This window comes from Penicillium lagena (genome assembly GCF_028827675.1).
Source record: "Penicillium lagena strain IBT 129212 chromosome Unknown utg000005l_segment0_segment0, whole genome shotgun sequence".
Taxonomy (NCBI): Eukaryota; Fungi; Ascomycota; class Eurotiomycetes; order Eurotiales; family Aspergillaceae; genus Penicillium; species Penicillium lagena.
This window is the reverse complement of record NW_026623226.1, coordinates 415,615-439,287: the sequence shown is the minus strand read 5'-3', so window position 1 is coordinate 439,287 and position 23,673 is coordinate 415,615. Positions and strand designations below refer to the sequence as shown.

At 54.8% G+C, this 23,673-nt stretch overlaps 11 protein-coding genes across 11 annotated transcripts; 7 read left to right on the top strand and 4 right to left on the bottom strand.

The window, feature by feature from the left end:
• Nucleotides 1–410: 410 nt before the first annotated feature.
• N7510_006845 (serine/threonine-protein kinase) lies at nucleotides 411–2,668 on the bottom strand (the record flags this gene model as incomplete). The annotated part of the gene is made up of 3 exons (XM_056978770.1): nucleotides 411–1,616; nucleotides 1,666–1,803; nucleotides 1,853–2,668. 3 exons carry the CDS (start codon nucleotides 2,666–2,668, stop codon nucleotides 411–413), a joined length of 2,160 nt encoding a protein of 719 aa, XP_056831813.1.
• N7510_006844 (uncharacterized protein) lies at nucleotides 2,667–2,972 on the top strand (the record flags this gene model as incomplete). The annotated part of the gene is made up of 1 exon (XM_056978769.1): nucleotides 2,667–2,972. The coding sequence occupies one exon, from the start codon at nucleotides 2,667–2,669 to the stop codon at nucleotides 2,970–2,972; it is 306 nt and encodes a 101-aa protein (XP_056831812.1).
• Nucleotides 2,973–3,275: 303 nt separating this feature from the next.
• N7510_006843 (TRAPP subunit BET5) lies at nucleotides 3,276–3,977 on the top strand (the record flags this gene model as incomplete). Its single annotated transcript, XM_056978768.1, has 5 exons — nucleotides 3,276–3,312; nucleotides 3,363–3,552; nucleotides 3,606–3,751; nucleotides 3,802–3,890; nucleotides 3,957–3,977. 5 exons carry the CDS (start codon nucleotides 3,276–3,278, stop codon nucleotides 3,975–3,977), a joined length of 483 nt encoding a protein of 160 aa, XP_056831811.1.
• A 2,740-nt stretch (nucleotides 3,978–6,717) lies between these two features.
• Nucleotides 6,718–8,373, top strand: N7510_006842 (serine/threonine protein kinase SAT4; the record flags this gene model as incomplete). Its single annotated transcript, XM_056978767.1, has 1 exon — nucleotides 6,718–8,373. One exon carries the CDS (start codon nucleotides 6,718–6,720, stop codon nucleotides 8,371–8,373), a length of 1,656 nt encoding a protein of 551 aa, XP_056831810.1.
• Nucleotides 8,374–9,150: 777 nt separating this feature from the next.
• Nucleotides 9,151–10,355, top strand: N7510_006841 (amphiphysin-like protein RVS161; the record flags this gene model as incomplete). Its single annotated transcript, XM_056978766.1, has 6 exons — nucleotides 9,151–9,163; nucleotides 9,228–9,278; nucleotides 9,438–9,483; nucleotides 9,572–9,645; nucleotides 9,703–9,850; nucleotides 9,902–10,355. The coding sequence occupies 6 exons, from the start codon at nucleotides 9,151–9,153 to the stop codon at nucleotides 10,353–10,355; spliced, it is 786 nt and encodes a 261-aa protein (XP_056831809.1).
• Nucleotides 10,356–10,637: 282 nt separating this feature from the next.
• N7510_006840 (aminoacyl-tRNA hydrolase) lies at nucleotides 10,638–11,237 on the bottom strand (the record flags this gene model as incomplete). Its single annotated transcript, XM_056978765.1, has 1 exon — nucleotides 10,638–11,237. One exon carries the CDS (start codon nucleotides 11,235–11,237, stop codon nucleotides 10,638–10,640), a length of 600 nt encoding a protein of 199 aa, XP_056831808.1.
• A 932-nt stretch (nucleotides 11,238–12,169) lies between these two features.
• On the top strand, nucleotides 12,170–13,332 carry N7510_006839 (class I SAM-dependent methyltransferase; the record flags this gene model as incomplete). The annotated part of the gene is made up of 2 exons (XM_056978764.1): nucleotides 12,170–12,312; nucleotides 12,369–13,332. The coding sequence occupies 2 exons, from the start codon at nucleotides 12,170–12,172 to the stop codon at nucleotides 13,330–13,332; spliced, it is 1,107 nt and encodes a 368-aa protein (XP_056831807.1).
• A 270-nt stretch (nucleotides 13,333–13,602) lies between these two features.
• On the bottom strand, nucleotides 13,603–14,889 carry N7510_006838 (rRNA-binding ribosome biosynthesis protein RPF1; the record flags this gene model as incomplete). Its single annotated transcript, XM_056978763.1, has 1 exon — nucleotides 13,603–14,889. One exon carries the CDS (start codon nucleotides 14,887–14,889, stop codon nucleotides 13,603–13,605), a length of 1,287 nt encoding a protein of 428 aa, XP_056831806.1.
• A 373-nt stretch (nucleotides 14,890–15,262) lies between these two features.
• On the top strand, nucleotides 15,263–17,284 carry N7510_006837 (glycine--tRNA ligase; the record flags this gene model as incomplete). Its single annotated transcript, XM_056978762.1, has 2 exons — nucleotides 15,263–16,849; nucleotides 16,901–17,284. The coding sequence occupies 2 exons, from the start codon at nucleotides 15,263–15,265 to the stop codon at nucleotides 17,282–17,284; spliced, it is 1,971 nt and encodes a 656-aa protein (XP_056831805.1).
• Nucleotides 17,285–17,513: 229 nt separating this feature from the next.
• N7510_006836 (uncharacterized protein) lies at nucleotides 17,514–19,606 on the top strand (the record flags this gene model as incomplete). The annotated part of the gene is made up of 3 exons (XM_056978761.1): nucleotides 17,514–17,636; nucleotides 17,716–18,976; nucleotides 19,029–19,606. The coding sequence occupies 3 exons, from the start codon at nucleotides 17,514–17,516 to the stop codon at nucleotides 19,604–19,606; spliced, it is 1,962 nt and encodes a 653-aa protein (XP_056831804.1).
• A 951-nt stretch (nucleotides 19,607–20,557) lies between these two features.
• On the bottom strand, nucleotides 20,558–23,215 carry N7510_006835 (serine/threonine protein kinase CLA4; the record flags this gene model as incomplete). The annotated part of the gene is made up of 3 exons (XM_056978760.1): nucleotides 20,558–21,070; nucleotides 21,136–23,146; nucleotides 23,199–23,215. 3 exons carry the CDS (start codon nucleotides 23,213–23,215, stop codon nucleotides 20,558–20,560), a joined length of 2,541 nt encoding a protein of 846 aa, XP_056831803.1.
• Between the last annotated feature and the right edge of the window lie 458 nt (nucleotides 23,216–23,673).

The following is a 23,673-nucleotide window of genomic DNA, read 5'->3' as shown; positions in this document are numbered from 1 at the left end:
ATTAAGTTATGATATGCATGCACCATGTACGTACTGACCATCTCGCAGATGGTACATAGTGCCTGAATGGACCGGAAGAATCATCCGAGAGAGCAATGGGCTCTGTTTGGTTGGAGGGAGAGACGGTCTTGGATCTTGCCAGGAAACGATCATCCCAAGTAAATTGTGTAGGTGGGAAATCAAGGCAATCGCTCATTTTGGGTTATTATTCCGTGCTTCTTTGTTCTCTCTCTATGTTATATGCTGATATTATATTGACTGATATTGATATTGACTTGAACTCGAGGTGGAAATATATACTTATTAGGGCGTTGATATCCAAGAATAATGCAACATATACACAAGGCAATAATAATATCTTGCTTGCACTCGTATCCTCTCCTTTTCTCTGCGGAATTCACGCTGACCGCTCATTTATCACCAGAGTTATCCCTCGCCCGTCCAAGAAGCCGTCTCAGCTGCGCAGTGGAACTCTCACCTCCCGGCTGAGCCTCAGTGGCAGACGTACCCGTCGCTTCGAAAGAAGATGCCTCTGGATCAGGAAGAGAGGATGACGAAAGCGATGCCGAAGGCGGGTGATGCTGTTGTTCGTCTTCATGACGAGCTGGGCCACCTCCCTCTGGAGAGTCAGGCTGTGGCTGGGAAGACTGCCTCTTCTGAGAAATCTGATTCCTGAACGCATTTGCCGCAGCACTAAACGTAGAGGGAGTACTAAGTGAGGAAGGGTACGCCATCTTCTGTCCGATCTGCAGATCCAGAGATTTATCTTTGACGAACTTCATCAGCGCCTCCCCGTCCTTGATCCGTCGTGTCAGGTATACCGTTGGTACGGTGTTGCTGCGGTGTTTGATTCGTTCGAGTTCCGTGTGGTACGCTGTTTCGTAAATGTCGAAGTCTGCTGCGCCTGGTGACTCGCTGACAGTCGGACATTCGTCAGGCTGTTCCCCTGTGGGGATGTCTACTGGTCCGGGACTGTCCATGGCGCTGTCTGGTTCTTCGAAGATTGGGACGGAGTCATCCTCTTCAACCATGTCGCATGGTTCTTGGGAGGATGAGCCCGTATATGTGGATGGACCGATGAAGAGATATGGAAACTCTTCTTCTAGGGGATCCCGGGCGTGCCCTCTAGTGCCCTCCAGACTGCGCTTGGTCGTGGTTGTCGCCGAGCTGGTTCTTGATAATGGCGGGTGTGGTGATGCCGACTGAGAAGAGGGTCTTTTTTCGCGCAGGATCTCTTCCCAGGGTCTGCCGCTGCGCATCGGCCCTGAGTCTCTCCGTTCGGGCTCAAACACACCACTGGGTCTTTGGCTGCTTGCGGGACTGTGCTCTGGCCGGGATGAAACACTGGTCGAGTCGGAAGACCCTGGCGGTTGATCTATGCTAGACTGGTCAACGGTGCCAGACAGCATAGGATGCCGTGGCAAAGCATGTCGGAGTGCTGCCCCCAATCTATGCGGTTCAGGCTGAAGACCCACGGCTGGGAAATCTTCCTCCGAATCCATCTCCATCGGTGGCTCCACGAAGTGAGCATCAAAGTCTCCACCAAGGATACTTTGCAGGACTGGTCCTGCTTTTGTCGGGTGCACCAAGTGTTTGAAATTCGTGACGGCTTTCATCTGTATGACAATCAGCATAGTTCCAACATAAGGTCAGGCTCGGACGTACCACTGTCATGAGTCGACCCATGTTCCGCGTGATGGCCGAGTCCATTTCCTCCTCGGTGGGAGGCTCGATGACCTGTGCTGTGTTCTCCTCCCACGGCAGCAGAGGTTCGGTTCCGTTCTTCGTTACCCAAGGATGGTCCTGTGCTTTTGATGAGAATGTACGCTCAAACCAAAGTGATTGAACTTACCCGCAAGTCTCGCATCTTGATACGCTTCGAGGGATCTTTCTCAAGAATCTGCTCCATCATATCCTTGAAGCTCTCATCGGCCTCATCCTCGTAAACAACCGGGTCATTCCTGATCGACTCATACAGCTCAAAGATGCTCTCTTTCTCAAACGGCAGTCTGCCGTACCGAATACAGTACAGAGTCACTCCCATGGACCAAATATCCGCCGCTTTCCCGGATACATCGCCATGTTTTGCGACACAAAGTTCCGGTGGGAGAAATGCCGGTGAGCCTGCCGACTTGGCCGTGAACATGTCCGAGTTCTTTTCAAACATCTCCGACACGCCGAAGTCGACCACCTTGAGCACGTCGTCGTTCGTCAGTAGACAATTGTCCGGTTTGATATCTCGATGAACAATGCCCTGAGAGTGCAGGTACTCAATGCCGAGAATCAAGTCGCGAAACCAACATCGGCAATGCTCGTCATCGTATGGATCGGCCCGGTCATCCAAGCCCACTTTCATGATCACTCCCTTTTTGCACATTTCCATTACCATATACAGCGAATCTTCTGACGGGTCATCGAGCACCTCAATTAACGACACCAGGTTGTGATGATCCAGTTTCTTCATAATCGCGATTTCTTCCTTGATCAGATACAGCGGGTTCTCCGCCCGCGCGGCATCATCTTCAGACGGAAATCGGTGCAGTGGGGAATTGAAGCCAGCGCTAGGCCGCCGGGGCCCTCGTGGCCGTCGCAGGAGATGCGACTGTGCCCGTTTTCTCAGCCGGGACTTGGAGAACTCTTTCACAGCCTGGTAGCAGACTATTAGCATGGACCGAACCCTCTTTCACATTTCCCCAGACCAGACATACATATTCATTGCCGAACTGATCTACGGCCAGATGAACCGCCCCGAACGACCCTCGCCCTATCTCCTGCCTGATCACGTACTGGTTGATCCTATGTTCTGCTGTCCCATCGTCCTGGCTAGTTGTATACTCCGAGCGAGCGTTGAGTGTTTCCTGTCCCGCGCATTAGTTCCTGTGCCCGACGAGCCAGAAAGAAAAAAGCCACCGACCTTCACCGGGCGCCTGGTCCTGGGATTTCGTCGCTGGTGCCTCTGGGGACTCTCATAGGAGGGCGTGGTACTGGAAGAAAATATATGTGTGTCAGGGATCGATGCCAAGCCAAAACCGTAGATGACTTCTACAAAGAGGAAGTGCAGGCTTACTTCGCTCTGTTTGGCGGAGGGATCTCGTCTAGTTGCGTAGCGGCATCTGGGAGCAGCTCATGATCCGCCATGGCGTGGGCAGCGAAGGGCGGGGAGCCGGAGGGCGGATCATCATTCTATATCGATTGATTTTCACCGCCTGCTCTCTCTCTTTATCTCCCTCCCCTGAGCTACATCAACAACAACATCCCCACTCCAGCCACCCACGATGCCCGTCTACTCCTTCTACATCTTCGACCGCCATGGTAAATTCTCTCTGCCTTCTCGACTCCTGTCCGGAAACTGATTTGTGCAGCGGAATGCATCTACAAACGCCTCTGGCTGCCGCGCCCAACCTCGCTCGCCGGCAAGGCCGCGCGCTCCGGGTCAGACCTAGCAGGCCTCGGCCAGACGGTGCGATCAACGGACGACGACGCAAAACTGGTGTTTGGCACGGTCTTTTCCTTGCGGAACATGGTGCGCAAACTGGGGGGCGAGGAGGACAAGTAAGACTATTCGGTCTCCCCTGCCAACAAACTCGCGACTGACATGCACTCAGTTTTATCTCCTACACCACCAGCCAGTACAAGCTCCATTACTACGAGACCCCGACCAACACCAAGTTCGTCATGCTCACCGACCTCAAGAGCCCCAGCATGCGCATCGCCTTGCAGCAGATCTACATCAATTTGTTTGTGGAATATGGTGCGTGGAATGAGAATCCAACGATGATCCCTTGTTGATTTGTTGTTTAGTGGTGAAAAATCCCCTGTCTCCGACCGAGCATCCCGGCGGCGTGGGTGTGAACAATGAGCTCTTTGAGGAATCGCTGGAACAGTTCGTCGTACGTGTATACTTTTCCTTTGTCTGCCTGGTCTTTTGTGTTGTTGACTTGTTTCTGATATGGTAGCAGACTCGGGTGCTGTCATAATCCTCGAATCTGCACGAGCAGGCTTCTTGAGACGCTACCGCCTTGTCACTGCCGACTTGGCATGGCTGGTATATAACACTCGTTCCGACAGCCGAGAATGTGCTGCACCCCAAGGACGATTGGCTGCCTTCTTTCCCCAGAGAATTTGTCGGAGATGGCAGCAAGGTGGTGGAGTTGCTGGGAACGCACCACAGCTTCCAGATTTCCTACACCCACGGTACATTCAGCAGGGTACGAGATACGGGCCTACATACTGCCTTTGTTCTTTGACCTGCAACTCACGTGGTACTGTTGGCCCCATCCGCCTGGGGGAGACGTGTCGGCCATTGATTGATCCGAACCCTAGCTCTGAATATCAACTGGGAACGATGCCGTCATCAGGCCAGCGATATATCAGAAGGCCGTCTGGATTGGTCAGGGCCGGAAAGGATAGCTCGCCACATGCTATACAAGTGGCTGCAGTTAAAGCAAATGCCAACTACATAGTAACTATGTCTCATTTCAATAAGACTCCGGCACGGACCGAACCAACGCCCCTTCAGTCATCCTTGCCTTAAAGCTATCATATCAACACCCCGCATGCGCACCTGTGGACGCAAGAGCCATCTCCTGTAGGTCCCGTCGAGTCTGTCGGTATCAAGCCCATGCATTATTGATTCCACCGGAAATTCCCGTCAGGATGTCTTGTCATGCAGGACTTGGCTTCCTATTTGCGACATGATATCCACTGATTTTCATCTTCACTGCATGAAGGTATAGCTAGCTCAGCTTTAAGCCGGAGCTCTCTCCTCCTGCTAACATGTTCTCTATGAGGCATATACCTACCCCCCATCTCTCTTCTCTCCTGTACTCTGTTGGTGTTGTTATAGCGGGGATCAATGCAACCCCTCAGAACCGAACTGGCGGTCAGCGGGGACAGGCCGAGCGAGGAAAGGTGTTAACCTTCTGCCTACGACCCCTCTAGCGGACTATTTGTTTCCATTGATCTGGTTATGTTATTACCGTTGCTGACAAATCTCGTCGCCTCCGTCTGAGTGGCTGCGGCTAAGGATCAATGGATTTTGGTTAAGGGAGGAGGGCTTGGTTTCACGACCGCACACATGCAGTGGTCAGTAATACGCTTGCCCATAGTAGGAAAAATAAAATAAAGCTGCCACCAACAACGGGTCTACTGTAGGTAGCCACTTGGCCTGCATGGCATAGCCACCACCCGTCGGCTTGTTTGAATGATTGGCGAGCAGAAAATCCCTCGTATTGTTTATCCTCACCACCCGCTGCATGTGGCTCGCTTTGCGGTTTAGTCTTTTCCTTCACCCCCTCCCGGGAGCCGAGGTTGGTACTGTACAGCGGACTGACTCCTACGTCCACCGTCTGACGTTCCTGTCAGTAATTAATCTGGGGTAGTTAGTTCCTAATATTTTCGGGAAGGAGGGCGGGATTTATTCTTCTTTGGTTCCGTCGAGGTCACTTAGTTCCACTTCGGTTAGAGTACGGCAAGCCATAGTCCAAGGGAGCCGACAGTGAGAGGACTAGGACACCCTAAGAAACACCTACGTCGATGCGCAAGTTATTCATTCCAATAAGAGGAAGGCTATGACGCCGTACTCAACTTCAGATGATCCGGCAGTGAGAACAGACCGACCCCACCCGATGGGGGAAGTGCAGTGCTGCTACGTCGTAGCGATCGGCCGGGCAGGAGGATCGCTATGTGCGATCAGTCCTCTCATTCACTCTTATTGAAGAGTCTCGTTGGCGCCACATCCTGAATGCGCTGCACAGGCGGGCACCGCCTCACGGGAGACGTCATGTCAAATGGTGATGAAATCCAGCGACTGCCTACCGGGATGCCACCGGTAGAGGGACCATATGTAATATGAAATGAATTATTAATTACCCACCAAACAAGAAGGCTAAGCTAACCCAGGGCAATTTAAGGATCTACCGAAGATTGGGACAGAGGCCCCTCTCTTTCTGCAATTAAATCTCTCACTCTAACTCGGCCCCCGTCAGAAACGCTGGAGGCAAGAGAGCATGCGCCACGGCCCCGAGGATGCGTGAGTTTGACCCGGATCATACAAGCAACAGCATTTCAAATCAATAATGAGTATAGTAACTTAGCAAGAATAAGATTCCGCGTCATAATTAATAATACCATACAATACCACCGATGGCAGTGCCCACAGGTTTTTTTTCTTTTTTTTTTTGGTCAGCCTTAATCAGCGTGTGAGATGAACGAAACCATGCTCCCCACGTAATAATACCACCCACACTCCGTGTCCCCCCTCGCCCGTATTTCATCCCCAGCATCGCCAATTTTGCCCTTTTCTTCTTCTTTTGCTTCGTCGCTCCCACTGTCTGCTGGATTTTGACTGCTTTTTCCTTTTTCCTTTTTTCTTCTTGTTACTTTTTGTCTATATTGAGAGCTCTATTACTGGTTCCTTACCGGTCCCCTATATACCTTTTCCGTGGTTCTTCCGCTCGCAGTCACGGTCATCACTGGTGGCGCTGCCTCAGGCCACCAGTCTCAAGGCAACCTACCAAGTTTTTCGCCCCTCCACCTCTTCTCGTCTCTTCCATCATTCCTTCCACGGTGTAACTGGCTGCTTCACAGTGTCGGCAAGCCTTGTGCGAGCTGCACTTAAAACCCCTCTGTCCTCTCATCTCCTTCTTGAGGACAGACACTACCGTTGTTGAGAGACTGTCCGCTTGACCTTCGCGCTGCAACCGCCGTCCACCGCACATGCCTACGCCGTCTATCTCACCTGTCCCTTCCGCAGTCTCCTCCGCCGCAGCATCTCAACACTCGCATGACCCTCGGGATGGCGAACCCCCGGTAACACACGCCCTGGCGGGCATGCATCTGTCCGCTGCGACCAACGGGGATGGGGGGGATGTGCTCTCCCCCACCCCCGCGGCCTCACCCGCCGGAAAACCAACAAAAGCCAACATGGCCGCCCGCCTCTCGCGCATGTTTTCTTCGACTGGAAAGCAAACTCCGCCGCAGAACCCAGACTCCCGTGATCTGTCCGACAGCAGTTTCGACAGCCTCGTCAAACAACCCAACGGAAAAGAGAAAGACAAACCCTCCTCAAAACCCTCATCACGACCAAACTCCAGACCTTCATCTCGAGCACCATCCCGGCAACCGTCCGTGAAGGGCGTCGAGCCGGCAGACAAGGATAAGAAGAAGACTGCCGGCAAAGAGCAGAAGGATGGTGCCGCCCCAGTGCACAAGCGCTTTGAGCTATTCCCCGATGGCAACGGCAATCACTCGCATCACCTCCGAAGTGCTCGACGACAGGAAAAATTGACCGATCTTCTGCGGGACATGCTAGGCGGTAAACAGAAAAAGGACAACCACCCGGACGAGCAGCAACTATCGCTCATGTCTACCTGGATCGACCAGTTCAAGAATGAACGTGACAAGCTGGCCGCCGACAAGCGAGGCGGGCCAAACGCCACTGCATCCCTGGTGGACAAGTACGGCAAGTGTCAAGAGATTGTTGGCCGCGGCGCGTTTGGGATCGTCCGCATCTCGCACAAGGTCGACCCTCAGGACTCCAAATGTGAACAGTTGTATGCCGTCAAGGAGTTCCGTCGTCGTCCACAGGAAACCGCCAAAAAGTACCAGAAGCGGTTGACTTCTGAGTTCTGTATATCTTCGTCCCTTCGCCACCCGAATGTCATTCATACTTTGGATCTCCTGCAGGACGCCAAGGGAGACTACTGTGAGGTGATGGAATACTGTGCCGGTGGCGATCTATACACTCTAGTTCTTGCGGCTGGCAAGCTTGAAGTCGCCGAGGCCGACTGTTTCTTCAAGCAGTTGATGCGGGGGGTCGAATACATGCACGAGATGGGCGTTGCCCACCGCGACCTCAAACCCGAGAATCTCCTGCTCACCACCCACGGCGCACTTAAGATCACCGATTTTGGAAACGGTGAATGCTTCCGGATGGCATGGGAAAAGGAAGCCCACATGACCGCGGGGCTGTGCGGTTCTGCGCCGTATATCGCCCCCGAGGAATATGTCGAGAAGGAATTCGATCCCCGCGCGGTCGATCTATGGGCCACGGGCGTGATCTATATGGCTATGCGAACGGGCCGGCATCTCTGGCGCGTGGCCCACAAGGACGAGGATGAATTCTACCAGCGCTACTTGGAGGGCCGCAAGCACGAAGATGGCTATGCTCCCATCGAAACACTGCATCGGGTAGGCTCTGCTACTTTGTTGGGGTCCAGACAGAAACTAATCCAGACTCAGGCCCGTTGCCGTAATGTCATCTACTCGATCCTCGACCCGAATCCTTCTCGCCGCATCAACGCCTCACAGGTCCTCAAGTCTGAGTGGGTGCGTCAGATCAAGCTGTGCAAGGAAGGCGAGGAAGGATTCTGATTTTTCCTGTCTGGATGCTATTCCTGGGAAGTTCTTCCTTCAACAGCAAGGGAAGACTCGAACGCTCCTAAGTAGAAGGAGGCCCTCTTTTTCGTTCTTGTTGTTCTCGTGATACCGGCGCATTCTTCCTGTCTTTCAGCCTGTGTTTCTCTCCATCCATCTTTTAGCTCGTTTTTCTTTTTCCACCCTCCTGCTCTGCTGGTTGGATTTGTCATTTTCAAATGCAACGAAGAGTCATGACCATTTCTTTTCCCACTCGATCAACGACTCCATCTGGCGCGGACGGACACAATGCTGCAATCTGCCCTTTTTCCTTCCCTTGTACCATTATATGATGATGGTTGCGCATTCCGATCAAGATAAGTGAAGGTCGTGCAGCTGTACTGCTGACCGGACTCTCTTTCTCGACATGGTGTTTCCGATATGCACTCCAGTCTTGTCTTTTCTGCCATTTATCCATTAGCAGGACGTATATACCACTTCAATTTTTGTACATATTCTGCAATGATGATACGTTCCCTCGTGACTTCGGCCTACTAGGCAGCTATGTATACCATTAGGTAGTTCATGACGTAGTAGCCATATCCGGAAGAGACCATCTTACCTAATCGCCTCAGCCACGACTGCCCGCCGTTCAGCCTGACTTACTTTCCCATCGCCGCAATCTGGTTCAGCTCTGGTCTTGGGCTTGGATTCTGCCTGGGACTTGAAACCTCGAAGACTACTTTTCCTTTTACTTTATCCCCTCTTTTGCCTCTCCCTCTCCTCACCGCCATCATGTCGTGGGCTGGTCCGTTGCCCCATCCTCGAGATCTACAATCTTCAGAGAGACTGACATGAACGTGGACATGTAGGGTTCAAGAAAAATGTCGGCCGCGCCACGACGCAGGTGATGATGAAAACCGGTGAGCTGCCCTTCTCCTGGACACCCTGTTCATCACACCCTCAAGTTGGCCCTCCCTCGTGAACACCCGACAGCTTGACGAACACCTTCTTTCCTCCGAACGAAGACCGGATACTTGCGGAGAGCTTGTGAGAGAATTCTTACTGACTGAAATGACTAGGCCATGTGGAACGAACGAGCGACCGCGACTATGAGATTGAAGAACGGTACGCAGGCTTTTTGGCCCCTCCTTCTCCTTACTGGCCTTCTTTTCCGAGTTTGCTGGAGTTGTTTAGTGCTGACGAAGGAGGGTAGACGGTATCGTACAATGGAGCAGGCGGCTAGTCGACTGCAGAAAGAAGCGAAGGGGTATTTGGATTCGTTGCGAGGTGTGTTTTTTTTTTCTTGGACAAGAGTTGAGGGTGTTCCTAACGGATTGGGCACAGCCATGACCGCGTCTCAAATGCGGATCGCCGAAACAATTGATGCTTTCTACGGTGATGCAGGCACAAAGGATGGCGTGAGTCGAAGCTACAAGCAGGCTGTGGAGGATTTGGATGCGGAGACGATCAAGGCGTTGGATGGACCGTACCGGTATGTCTCTTTCTGTCCTGCTTTATTCTTGTTTGCTTCTGACAGGGGTAGAACCACCGTCCTGGACCCCATCTCCCGCTTCTGCGCCTATTTCCCCGACGTCAACGAATGTATCAAAAAGCGCAACCACAAACTCCTCGACTACGACGCCATGCGCTCCAAGGTGAAGCGACTAGTTGAGAAGCCCGACAAGGACGCCACGAAGTTGCCGCGCACAGAGCGCGAAGCGGAAATGGCCAAACAGGCATACGAGCAGCTCAATGAACAGCTCTTCACCGAATTGCCCCAGCTCATCGACCTGCGTGTCCCCTACCTCGATCCCAGCTTCGAGGCGCTGGTCAAGATCCAGCTGCGTTTCTGCGCAGAGGCCTACTCTCGCATGGCTCAGGTGCAGCAGTATCTTGACGCCGAGACCCGCGACCAGTATGCGCGGGGCGACTTGGATAATCGCGTTGAGGAGGTCCTGCAGGAGATTCGCGATCTTAGCATTGCTGGCACTGTCTGAGTTGGTTTTCTTGCTGGACTTACTATGAATTTTCATGCCCTGCAGGATGCACGTCTTTCAGGATGCACGTCTTTCTTTGGCATTCAGGAGTTTCTTGTTTCTATTCTCTGTCTGTACATGGCCCACCCTCCGGGAGCCTTCGCGATGCCGTTTCTCTCGCTTCGCGGTCCAGGAGTTTCTTTCCATCCCAATCAATCTGGGGGTATAATAACACAATGCTCTAGACCTGACCAACCAAGCGCCTCTATATAATACATAATGTACATGTCGTCGTAGATTTTATCATGTTGGCTCCCCGGCATCCCTATACATCTCCTCCGCAATGAGCTCAATCACCGGCCCCGCAGCACGATGCACCGCCGCCAACTCCGTCGGACCCATCGCCGTCAAGACATAATCCGCAACAGCACCCTTCTCTCTCGTCTCGGGCCGTCCAATCCCCACCCCAACCCTCAAAACCGACAACCCGCCATTCTGCGCACGCGCAGGATACAATCCCTTCCCGCGCAGACTCTCAAACACGCTAATCAGCCCCCGGTGACCACGGAGACTCGCAACCTCCGGCCCGCCGCGTTTCACACGTACTTTCCCCAGAGGGGACTCCAGCTCGTCGTGCAGGATCACTAATGTGGTCGCGTGTGCATTTGCATTTCCCTGCTGCGTAAAATTCTGCAGCTGGCGCACGAGCTTCGGGCCGGATGTGTTCATGTACGTGGGGCTGTACCAGGTTTGGTAGAAGGGTTTTGCTGCTGCGCTGAGTCGCGCGGGCAGTTGGGGGGCTATCGCATCGAGGAGGAGGTGGCCGGCGCTGTGGCGGGTGTTTCGGTAGGGTTTTATGTTGCCGATGGAGGCGATGAAGAGGCGCCGGCTCGGGGGGTCCATGTCCATCCAGGGAGGAAAGGGATGGCGTCGGGTTGAGGACCGACGATAAGATGAGTTCTCTCGTGACGGGTGTGCCTGGGTGCCTGAGGCAGCAAGGTACTTAGGCCACCAGCTCCCCAGCTCGGTCTGCTCCACGCCAATTATGCCATGGTGCAATTGCGCTCCCGTCGGATCGCCTAGCGCCTTACTCGTCCAGGCAGGACGGCTGCAATTCCACCCAGTGCGTTGGGTCTCGCACGGCCCCGGCCGAGGCCTCGTTTGAGTCTCTGCGTCAGCTCTTCCGTGTCTACGCACTTAGTTTCGTCCCTTCCCCTCCATTGTGCCTGGGCCTGGGCATGGTTGGGCTCGGAACGGACCCGCCCAGTCGGACCAGCCTCGTCTGTGATTCCCAGTGGGCTGGTTCAATGGACCCGTCATGATCCCACAGGGACCCTCACTTGTCAGAAGTACCCGGGACTACTTACTCTGAATTTCCAACAACTAACTAACTAAATCACTAACTCACTAACTAACCCCCCCCCCCCTGCGCTGCTCCAGCTTCTCAGATCCTTTCTCCACTGCCTGTCGTGGAGCACCGGTGTGCTGGGTCGTTGGTTATATCAGCTATCCTGTCCTTTGCTTTCCGTGCTTCTTTCTTTTCCCTTCTCTGCAACTGTGACGTACTCTTGTCCCGTCTGGTCGGGTTCAGTTATCGTGACCCTTGCCCTTGCACAACACACGAGCACTCGGGGATGCAACTTCATGTCGACTAGACGGTTCTTCGTCTTCTCCTCATTACCCCTCTTTCGTTTTGGTGGCCCTTGTTCCCTCCTGTCGCTGCCGCCTCTATAAATTCCAATTGAGTGCCAAATAACCAGAACCGGCGTGCTTTTCGGTTCGAGCGGTTCTTCAGCTCAACCCTACCTTTGTTCTTGTTTCCTTTCAAGCATGTGATGGACGCAGATCCTCTTCAGCCAGCAGAGGAGGGCCCCAACCCCGAGCCTATCCGAGAAGAGCAGCCTTTAGATGCGACGCCCAAGCTGATTGCGACGGACAGCTCCGAGCTGGAGTCGGATTGCGAGTCTGACGGCGAGGTGTCAGTGTGAGTAGTAACACATCATCTGAAATAACACTGTGACTGATGACTGCTAGAAAATCCACCCGATCATGCTCCCCAGGCACCCTCCGCGGCACATTCGAAAATGGGCGCCGATACTGCGACGACGTCTACTTCATGCCCAACGACGAACCCGAATTAACCCGCCTCAACGTCGTGCACCAAATCTACCTGATCCTACTGGATGGCCGGCTGACCACCGCACCACTCACCACGGAATCACCGCGCATCCTTGATGTCGGCACGGGGCCGGGAGACTGGGCCATCGAAATGAACGCCGAGTGTCCGCACGCCACCATCATCGCCTCTGATATCGGCGTCTTCGACTCGGGTATCGCCCACATCTCCTTGCCGAACGTCGTCTTCCAGCTCGCAGATGCCCAGTCGGAATGGACATACCACGAGCCCTTTGATCTCGTGCATATCCGCGGCTTGTCCGGCGCCTTCCAGGACTGGTCCTCCGTGTACAGAAACGCATTCGCTCATCTCAAACCCGGCGGCTACATCGAAGTCGCAGACGCAGACCCCGCCGCCGACATCCTCTCCCCAGAGCCCCAGTCCGACTCCTCCTATCTGCAGATCTACTCTGCCGCCCTCCGCTCCGCCGGCGAAGCATCAGGGTACCTCCGTGACTGCAGCCACCTGCGCACCTCAGCTCTGACCGCAGCGGGATTCGTCGACGTCCGCGTCCTGGAACGCACAATCCCCATCGGCCTGTGGCCGCACGACATGCACGAAAAAACTCTCGGCAAAATGGCCCTCATTGCCCTTCTCGAGGGGTTAGAGGCGTACGCTCTCCGCTCGCTTACCCGCTCCGGCAGCTGGTCGTTGCAGGCGGCTACTAATCTCTGTGAGAAGGTTACGGCCGAGCTTCTTTCGGCGGATCGGTTGTCCGTTCGTGTGCGTATCGTCACGGCGAGAAAGCCTGTTTCTTTTTCCCAGCGGAAAAACGAGGTTTTGGCACGGGCTATGCGGAAGGCGGAGTTATTTGCCCGATGATATTGCGACGAATGCCGCATGGGAGGGTTGGATTGGTGATGACGATGATTATGATGATGATGACTTTCTCCTATTCATGATGTACTATATCCAAATAAAACATCTAGATGTGGCTTGTGTTTAGCGTTTGCTTGCCAATGAATGCTGATTGAGATCTCTTATGTGGAAATCATATTCATCGAACGTATGTATCTATGTCCATTCAATAATAAATAAAAAAGCTTTTTAGATCGAACTCCTTCCCAAACCCATGCAGAGGAAAAACAACAACTAAAGCTGGAACTTGGTCCGCACTTTCTCCAGCTTGCCCTCCCACTCCCACTCCTGTCCGCTCGACCTCTGGATTCCCTTATCGACACGGCGCAGTTTCAACGTGAACCGTGGCCCGAGCTCCTGCAAACCAGTCCGGATACCCTCCGCGCCCTTCATCTCCTTGCCGTCAGTGTCCACGACGGCCTTCTCCGTCTCGCGCTTCTCGCGGAAGACATAGCGATGACGGCGCACGAAGATGTAGTCGCGCTGGTTGTGCAGTGTGACAACCTGTCGGCCTTGAAACTCCGGCTGTGGTGGGAAGAGCCGTTGGAACATATGCGCCGTCAGAAGACCCAGCGGCGTGCGGAAGTTGTTCAGGATCAGCTCCGGCCAATGCTCTGTCGCTCTCCCGTGGCCCGGTAACCGCTTGCCGTCGATCCAGTTGCTGATGGTAAAGTGGAACGTAGGTCCGACGGGTAGGTGAACCAGAATCAGTCCCGACGGCTTTTTCTGGTCTTCTTGGAGGACAGCCACAGTGGTGAAGTTCCGGTTCGAGGCGAACTTGGCGATCTCTTTGATGGAGAATTTGTGCGAGTAGCGGTGCGCTGTGCGTCGGATGTAGACGCTGTTGGGGAAGAGGTCGGTGAGGGTTTCGGCTTCGTGGTGGAGGTTGGAGTTGATGGAGGTCGTGATTAAGACCTTGGGGGTTGGCGGGGCCTCGTTGGAGAAGAGGGTCGGGAATTTGGCGGCGAGTGCTTCTGGCGCGAGATTCAGGTTCGTGCTGCGCGTTGAATGGGTTGGGCTTGTGGCGCGCTCGGTTGCGCTGGGAAGCTTGGATTTTCCTCGGCCGCGAGCCGGCTCGGCCTCGTCCTGCTCGCCATCCTCGTCCTCGCCGTCGCTGGATGCAATCATGCTGTCGATCGACTCGTTGTCGGACTGCGCATCCCCACTGTCATCCTCTCCTTCCTCCAATGGCCGATTCAGCTCATCTTCCTCTTCCTGCTTGGCGCGCTTGATCCGCTCCACGTCGACACTGAGTCCCAGCCCGTGCTCCTCGGCGTCGCTGTCGGCTTCATCCCACACTCGCTTGCGATCAAGCGTCAGGGGAATATTGCGCTTCAACCGCTCGGCCCTGAGCTTGGGGTTCTTGGTTTCTTCCTTCTTGACGGCGTATCGCTCTTCTCGCCGCGTGGAGTCTTTGGCTCTCTTGCGCTTGATGTGGGCCAACTTGCGCTGCTGCTTATTGCCTGGTTTTGCATCTTGCGACACACCAGGAGGAGGTCTGCTCAGGCCTTTGCGAGGCATGGTGACAGAGGGTGTGTATGTGCAGAGCGTAAGTACCCAGTGCCTCCGTTCCTCGACCAAAAAAATAATTTGGACGGAACAACATTTCGCCGGCCCTAGGATCAACAGCGACACATCTGTCAGATGGATTCATTGAGTCATTTCTCATTCTCTCTCTCTCACATTCTCAATTGTGTGTCACTCGCCCGGTTTCCCTCTATTGAATCCTTCTCGTTTCCCTCCCCCTGGCTGTGGTGGTGTCGTGGTGTATGACTCAATTGCCGCGCCTACTCTCCCGCTCTTTTCTTTCTCCGTTCTCCCACTTCCAAACCCGGACTTTCACCAATTCTAAACCCGCCCTCCAGCTCGTCAAGCCGTCCAAAAAAAACCCAAGATGGCCACCGTCGAGACGAAGACCGGCCAGTCCGTCGATCGCACGGTACTGGACTCGATGCTCCGCCGTCGCATGTTCTACACCCCCTCCTTCGAGATCTATGGTGGGGTGTCGGGCCTGTATGATTACGGTCCCCCGGGCTGCGCTCTGCTTGCCAACATGACCGACCTGTGGCGCAAGCATTTCGTGCTGGAGGAGGATATGCTCGAGCTCGATTGCACCATGTTGACCCCGGAAGAAGTCTTCAAGACCAGTGGGCACGTCGACAAGTTCGCCGACTGGATGTGCAAGGACCCCAAGACTGGCGAGATTTTCCGTGCAGACCATTTGGTCGAAGAGGTGCTGGAGGCCCGATTGAAGGGCGACAAGGAGGCGCGCGGCCAGAAGGTTGAGGTCGACGAGGAGAAGGAGGCCAAGAAAAAAAAGAAGGTCAAAGCCAGCAAGGCCGTCAAGTTGGACGACGCCCTGGTCCAGGAGTACGAGGAGGTGCTGGCCCAGATCGATAACTACGGCGGACCCGAACTAGAGCAGCTGATCGCCAAGTACGACATCCGCAACCCGACCACCGAGGGCAACCTACTGCCGCCCGTCGCCTTCAACCTGATGTTCCAGACCTCAATCGGCCCCAGCAGCAACATGCCGGGCTACCTGCGGCCCGAGACCGCCCAGGGCCAGTTCTTGAACTTCCAGAAGCTCCTCGAGTTCAACCAGCAGGGCATGCCGTTCGCCTCAGCCTCAATTGGCAAGTCGTTCCGCAATGAAATTTCTCCTCGCGCCGGTCTGCTGCGCGTGCGTGAGTTCCTGATGGCCGAGATTGAGCACTTTGTCGACCCAGAGGGTGGCAAGAAACACCCGCGCTTTGCGGACGTCAAGGATGTCGAGCTGTCGCTGCTCGATCGCAATGTGCAGCTGTCCGGCAGCACCGAAACGGTGCTGATGACCGTCGGCAAGGCGGTCGAGACCGGCCTGGTGGATAACGAGACACTGGGTTACTTCCTGGTCCGCATTCAGTCCTTCCTGCTGAAGCTTGGTATCGACCGCTCTAAGCTACGCTTCCGCCAACATATGGCCAACGAGATGGCCCACTATGCCACCGACTGCTGGGACGCTGAGCTAAAGAATAGCTACGGCTGGATTGAGTGTGTCGGCTGTGCTGATCGTAGTGCCTACGACTTGACCGTGCACAAGAACAAGACCGGCGCGCCGCTCGTTGTGCGCGAGACTCGCTCGGAGCCCCTTCGCATTGAGGAGTGGCAGGTTGACATCGACAAGAAGAAGTTCGGTCCCCGCTTCAAGAAGGATAGCAAGTCGGTCGAGGCGGCGGTCGAGGCGCTGTCGCAGGAACTGCGTGAGAAGCTCTCCCTGGACCTCGATAAGAATGGCAAGATCGAGGTGGAAGTCGAGGGCATTGCCACCCCCAAGGTCGAGTTGGACAAGGACCTGATCAAGATCGAGAAGCGCACCCGCGTCGAGAACATCCGCGAGTACACACCCAACGTCATCGAGCCGTCCTTCGGTATCGGCCGTATTCTGTACAGCATGATCGAGCACGTCTACTGGTCGCGCGAGGGCGACGAGGCCCGCGGTGTATGTTTTTGTTTCCGTCGTTTGATCCTAAATTTTACTAACAATACATAGGTCCTGTCTTTCCCCCCGGCCATTGCACCCACCAAGGTCCTGCTGGTTCCACTCTCGACTCACGCCTCGTTCAAACCCCTGACGCAGGACCTGACCTCGAAGCTGCGCCGCCTGGGCATTTCTACTCGGGTCGACGACTCGTCCGCCTCCATTGGCAAGCGCTACGCCCGCAACGACGAGCTGGGCACGCCGTTTGGCATCACCGTGGACTTCCAGTCCGTCAAGGACCGCTCGATTACTCTGCGTGACCGCGACTCGACCAAGCAGGTGCGCGCCAGCGAGGACGAGATCCTGCAGGCGCTCAAGTCGATCGTCGACGGCGACGAGACGTGGGAAGATGTGCGCAAGCGGCTGCCAGAGTTTACTGGGCAAGAGGTGGAGTAGTGGTGGACATTCGTATAAAATCACGAAGTAGAGAAAGAATCTATGACTATTATCATTTACTTTCTTTTGGCCCTCTTTAGTCCGGCCTATAACTATCCTTAAACTCTGCTCGGCATCCCCAATGCGGGTTACGGCCGCCAAGAACACAATCCGGGGCAACTGGGCCGCGCCGTCACCACTTGTCCTTTCTTCCTCTTTCTTTCTTTCTTTCTTGTTCTTAACACCCAAAATGGCGCCCACCATCTACCCAGCCAAGCTGACCCTGCCGTGTCCGCTCTTCGCGGCTGACTTTGACCCGCGCGACAATCGCTTCCTGCTGGTCGGCGGCGGAGGCGGCCAAGGGCGCAGCGGCGTCGGGAACAAAATCGCAAGTCCACTCCTGCTCTCTTTTCGTTCCTTTATATATCTTACTAACTGGAGATTTTCTACAGGTTCTTCTGGATACATCGAAGCGAGACGAAATCAAACAGTCCGTGGAGCTGGAGCTCTCGCGCGATGAAGACTCGGTGACGTCGCTGGCAGCCGCGCCGCAGTCGGGCAACGCGAATGAGATCATCGCGCTGGCGGGTATCAATAGCTCGGTCGAGCAGGTAAAGAAGAATAATAACCAGCACCTGCGGTCGTTTCGGTTTGATGCCCCGCACAGAGAACTAGCTGTTATGCTTCCACCTACGGATTCGGCGATTGAGAATGAGGCTGAGGATGAGAAAGAGACGAAGAAAGAGGAAGCTCGGACAGAAGGGCAGCTGATTCCTGGCAAGGCGACGCCCTTGTCGCAAGCTTCGCTATTCAAAATTAAGGGGGGTGCGGATTCGGCGGATACCTACCAGCGGGTTCTGCGCTTGTCGCCGTGGAGGAAGAACAAGGGCGTGGAGGGCGATGATACAGAGAGTGCGCGTATCGCCGCCATCACCACGGGACTCGCTCCCTCCGGTGAAATTGTCTTCTTCCACGCAACAGAAACGCCCAGCGAGTCCGATGTCGTTGGGCGCATCCGTCTGAGTGGCAATGAGGAGGCCGAGGATCTGGACTTTGCCAATCTAGAGAACGACAAGTTCCGCGTTGCGTACACCACCGGCGTGGACGTGGTCATTGGCGAGATCTCCTCTTCCAAGCGGTCCAACGCCGCGCCAGACGTGAAAACCATCTTTTCCATCCCTCTGCCCAAGAGCGGTACTGCTCGCCCCAAGTTCCGTGCCCTCCGTTTCCTCAACCCAACAACGCTGCTCCTGCTCCAAAATGCGCCGGATCGCGGCGGTGCAGAGCTCGTTCTCCTCCGATTACCCGATGACAAGACAAGCAAGGCATCTATCCTGAGCAGAAAACGCCTCCCGCGCAGTGTCAAGATCGGTTTGGGTCTCGACGTCTGCCCATTAGGCACAAACCCGCAGGGCCAGCAGCAGACCATCATCGCTGCCAGCGGTAGCGATAACTCTATTGCCCTCTTCACGCTGGAATTCGGCCCAGTCCGTGGCTTTGGCCCCATCCGTCCCTTCACCGTCATCCGCGATGTCCACCCTTTCTCCATGACCAAACTCGTCTTCTCAACCTTCATTGCACCCGCACACCCCGTCGGCCCGGAAGTCCCGCCCCAAAACGTCAAGCTCGCCTCCGTGTCCATGGGAAACACAGTAGTCGTGCACACAATCCCCCCTCTCCCCCTTCCCTCCTCCGTCCCGCACGCCGCGCTACGTCCTCGCCCAACCCGGTCCAGCCGAGTTCTGGGACCTCCTTTACGGCCTAGGCATGTTCCTGTTGTCACTGGTCGCCATCCTCGCAGCCCTGCAATCCTTCGCGGAAGTCCGCGGCCTCGCGCCGTCGATCCTAGGCGCAAGAGACTACGTCGGCGAGTCCTGGACTCGTCCGTATATCCCTGACGCGCACGGCAAGAATCATCCGATACTGGAACGCATCTTCCCCGCCCTGCGCAGCGCTCCCGCGCTTGAACAGTCCGACCAACTCGAATCCCTCCGCCAGATCCTGGACCGCGTCCACGCCGCCGGCGTGGCGCCTGTTGATCTCGACATCCCGTCTCCAAAGGACCTCTCCGTGATCGTGAGATGCGATCCCCGAGTGGGAGAAAGTCCGGAGCACAGCGTTATCGTCGAAACGGCACAGTCGGCGCATCTTATCCCCTCGTCGAAGGAGGACAAGCTTCGCGCGTGGAAAGAGCTCTCGGCTTCCGAGCAGAGGGCGTGGAAACAGCGTCTTACGCATGCGGGTCGCTGGGCTGCGGGTGAGGGCGAGTCTGTGCTCCAAGGCGTGCTCTTTTCGGAAACTTGTGGGAAATTGGGCGATAAGGTGAAGGAGAAACTGTCTTAAAACATCCCAGAAACCTCTTTGCTTCTTGTTGCTTTTTTCTTCTTCTTCTTCTTTCTTCTTAATAGTGCATTAAGTGAGGGTTGGTACATAAAAGGTATATATGTCCCAATGACTTATACATGCTTGTTTTGTGTCTTCTGTTGGGAAATTACGAGGATAGATTGGATGAGAATATCGGATAGAGGGTTGGTATAATTGATGATGGACCTTTCTTTTCATTACTTTCTATTCTTAGTGGCTTGTTTCTTGCTGTATCATGTGCTTCCTGACTGTCACTTTATTGTTACAATCAATAAATCATTGTGCCATTGCTCTCTTTCTTTATACTCGGTATCGCTATACAAAGAAAATCAATGTCTACATGTACGGAGGGAGTATGTTAGGCTAAGTTGAAACCAGATCAGGTCATCATGGATTCACTAATTCTCGCTTTTAATAGTAAGTAGTAGTAGTCCAGGAAGATAAAGGGTAAAAGCAGGCTTGGTCGTCAACATCATAGGTGCAATTGCAAAGAAACAAAACAAGGGGAGGGGGAATAGGAACGGGATGAAATGTGTGGTCTTTTGTGCAGTGCGGGTTTGAGGGGGATTATGGTAGACAAGCTAAGCTGCCAACATAACAAGGGAAGAAAGAAGGCAAACGAACGCCGCATTTACCCACGCCTCTCCCAAAGGTGTGAAATAAAGTTGTGTATGAACCAAAAGCAAGTAATATCGTTTCATGCGCTCGTGGAACTTGAAGCGAGCAGCAAGATATGTAGTTCTCCTCTCATGCAGGGGTTGATCGTGAATGCAGCGAAAGCGAGGCGTTGTCGTTGTCGAAGGAGATCAAAGGGGTCGAGGAGATTCCCCACCGAATGGTCAAGAGTCAAGTCAAGGTCGTCGTAGACGGTGGCCCAACCAAATATGTGCGCAGATCCAAAAAAATGTATAAGATTCCTCTTGTTTCCCTTTACTGGCCGCTCGGTTTCTTCCACCGCAGCAACTCAGCCAGACTGGCCAGACTGCAGCCCGTCTGCAGGAATTCATGGGCCAGGAGCTCATCCGCCGTGGCACGGCTGCGGACATCGACGCAGAGACAGACGCTCAGGAAGGCCTTGAGTTCCTTGCTCAGCTTCTCGGGCTTCTTCAGGCGGGGCGTGCCGTTCGTGGCGATCAGGTACAGCGCCTTCAGCGGCTCCTCGTTCAGGTATGGCGGCTCCGACTCGATCATCTCAATGGCCATGATGCCCAGCGACCAGCAGTCCACCTTCGGGCCGTACTCCTTCTGCTTGACGACTTCGGGAGCCATCCAGTAGGGCGTGCCGACCATCGTGGCGCGCTTGCTCTTCGACTCGGTCAGCTTGGCGCAGAAGCCGAAGTCAGTGATCTTGACATGGCCGGCGCGGTCGAGTAAGACGTTGTCACTCTTGATATCGCGATGGATGATGTTTTGGCTGTGCAGGTGGGCCAGGCCCTTACATGTCTGGCGAAGAAGCGGTTAATACTCGACACGACAGTCTCTTGAAGGGGATGGACGGAGGGACATACCTCAGCGCAGATTGCTGCAATCTGATTTTCTTGAATCACTGGGTTGTTGTCGATCACATCGGTCAACGCGCCACCCTCCATGAATTCCATAACGACCCAGAGCTCATTGCTCTGCTCCTGCAAGAACGAATCCAGGAAGTTGACAATGTTGGGGTGTTGGCTGTCCTTCATGACGATAATTTCGTTGACAATCAATTCCTTCCGGGGCTGACTGCGCAGATCCATCTGCTTGATGGCCACTTGGCACCGAGGACCGTACTGCCGGTACAGCTCGTGTGCCACAGACGAGGTTGCATGCTCCTTGACGCGTGCTACGTACACGGAACCGGACGCACCCTGACCAATCTTGCGCTGCTTGCTATACGAGTCATTCGGGTTGTCTTTGGACACCACTGCCCGCAGCCGATCCATAACCTCGTTCTCCGACATGGCCGACATGCGCACCTCCTTTTGTCGGGGCTCCGGCTTCTTCGTCAAGGCGGCTTCCGCTTGGCGGACACCATCAGGCGTCTGCTTGTTGCTCGTGTTCTTGTTGGCAATGTTGAGCGGCTTCACAGGTTGCACAGGGGCCGGCAGCCGGGTTGGCGGTGGGCCTTGCGCCTGTTGTCCCTTGTTGCCATTGTTCTGCGGACGGTTTGCTTGAGCACGAGGGTCGTTGGGAGAATACTGGCGGTCATCAGGCCGGGATCCACCACCAGGGGTCCGGGGAGGTTGCCCATAGGGGTTCTGCGAAGATGATGGGGGCGGCGGTGCGGGACGCTGCGCAGTCAGCTGGCCCTGAGGAGGGCCACGAGCCCCTGGACCAGGAGCCTGCGGAGCTGGGCGGCTAGGTTTATAGCGATCATCACTTCCGCCATAGCCACCGAGCTCCTGCTTGGCCATCGGTGTTCGTGTCTTTGGAATCGAGGCATTATATTCATCCTGTTCCTGCTTCAGACGAGCCTCTTCTGCTACTCGGCGACGTTCTTGCTCGGCCAACTCCTTCATGCGCTCCAATTGCTGCTGCTGTTCCATTGCACGGTCAGTCTCCAAGCTATTCGATGACTGCCCGGGAGAAGAGGTGGCCGAGCGCATGGAGCCGTCGGTCGACTGCTTGGATTGACCGCTGTCCAGACGCTGAAGAGGCCCTGGTGGGGGAGGACGTGGCGGCGCGATCGAGCTGCCGACTGTGTTATTACCGTACGACTTTCCTTGACCAGCGGGAGCGGCACCCATTCCAGCATAGTACTGTGGGTTTTGTTCCCGCATCTTGATATCGGAGTAAAACTCTAGCACCTCAATGACCGCCTGGGGGTTCTTCTTGTAATCCTCCTTCGTAATGGCAGAGGCCGTCAATAGCTTCTCCCACTCTGGAGGCAGTCCGACAAAGCCGCCCGTCTGCGGATCAAAGCCAACGTGGACCCGATGGCTGAAGTTGGTCGGGTTGCTGACACCGCCCATGCCCGGACAGCGCTCATAGATCTTGTCTATCCATTCATAAATCTCGTCATCCGTCTTTACCTCACAGGTGATGGTCTTGGTCGGCAGGTCGCGGGTGATCAGGGCAGTTTTGGATTGGGCGTCTTTGGGGTTGGCCAACCGCGTGATCTCAAAAGCCATCTTGGTGTCCTCGGAACGCGACACGGCAGTCACCGTCGAGAGCGGGAAGGAGATGGCCACTTTGCCCGTTTCATTTTTGAGGAATTCCAGCTTGTACTCCCGCAGGATCAGGTAGCGTTGGTTCCATGTGGCCAAGAACTTGTCTTCTTTGCAGCGAACGTATCCCTCCTTGATGATTGCGAACCCGCCCTCGCCCCTCTGCTGGCTCCTGGTCTGCGTGAGGGACGGGCTACTGGTGTTGGGGAACAGTGACAAGTTGGCGGATCCGGGGGTTGAGGGTGAATTCAGGGACATCTGGTTGAACGAGGTGGCCACATTGCTGTTGCTGGTGGGTAGCGTCAACTTGGGGCGCTCCCCGGGTGGGCGCGGTGCTGGGCCTGGATTCATGAACTGATCCGGCGTATACATGGGACTGCCACAAGTGTTAGGAGAGGAGCTTCTCGACGAGTCCGGGCCGCACTCACTTGCCATACGAAGCCATTTTACACGGGTCAATTAGCGCAGAACAGAATCACCAAAATGCACCAGGACCTCCTGAGGTCGCTGGAAATCGACACGTTGGTTCACAGCACTGCGGTGGCAGGGTTAGCAGTGCATTTGTTGGAGGCGGGAGTCGGTCGGCGTCTCCAATAGATTGGCGGGAGATTGCGGTTGACGCGGGGGGTAATTTGCAGGGGAAGAGAGGGAGGCCTGACCTGCTGGAGACGAGTCCAAGGGAGCAAGAAAGGAGAGCCGACCTCGCACTGCGAGGATGCGCCTTTCACTTTTTTGTAGGTTGCAAGGGGTGGTGGTGGTTGATGGTTGGTAACGGTTCAGAAAGGTGGGGGAAAGAGAGAAAGAGAGAAAGGGGTCAGTAGAGTGAGTTTGGGGCTAGAAACACAAAAGGAACAAGAGAAGGGGCAGAATCAACACGATCACCCAATGACAGTAGAGAACAGC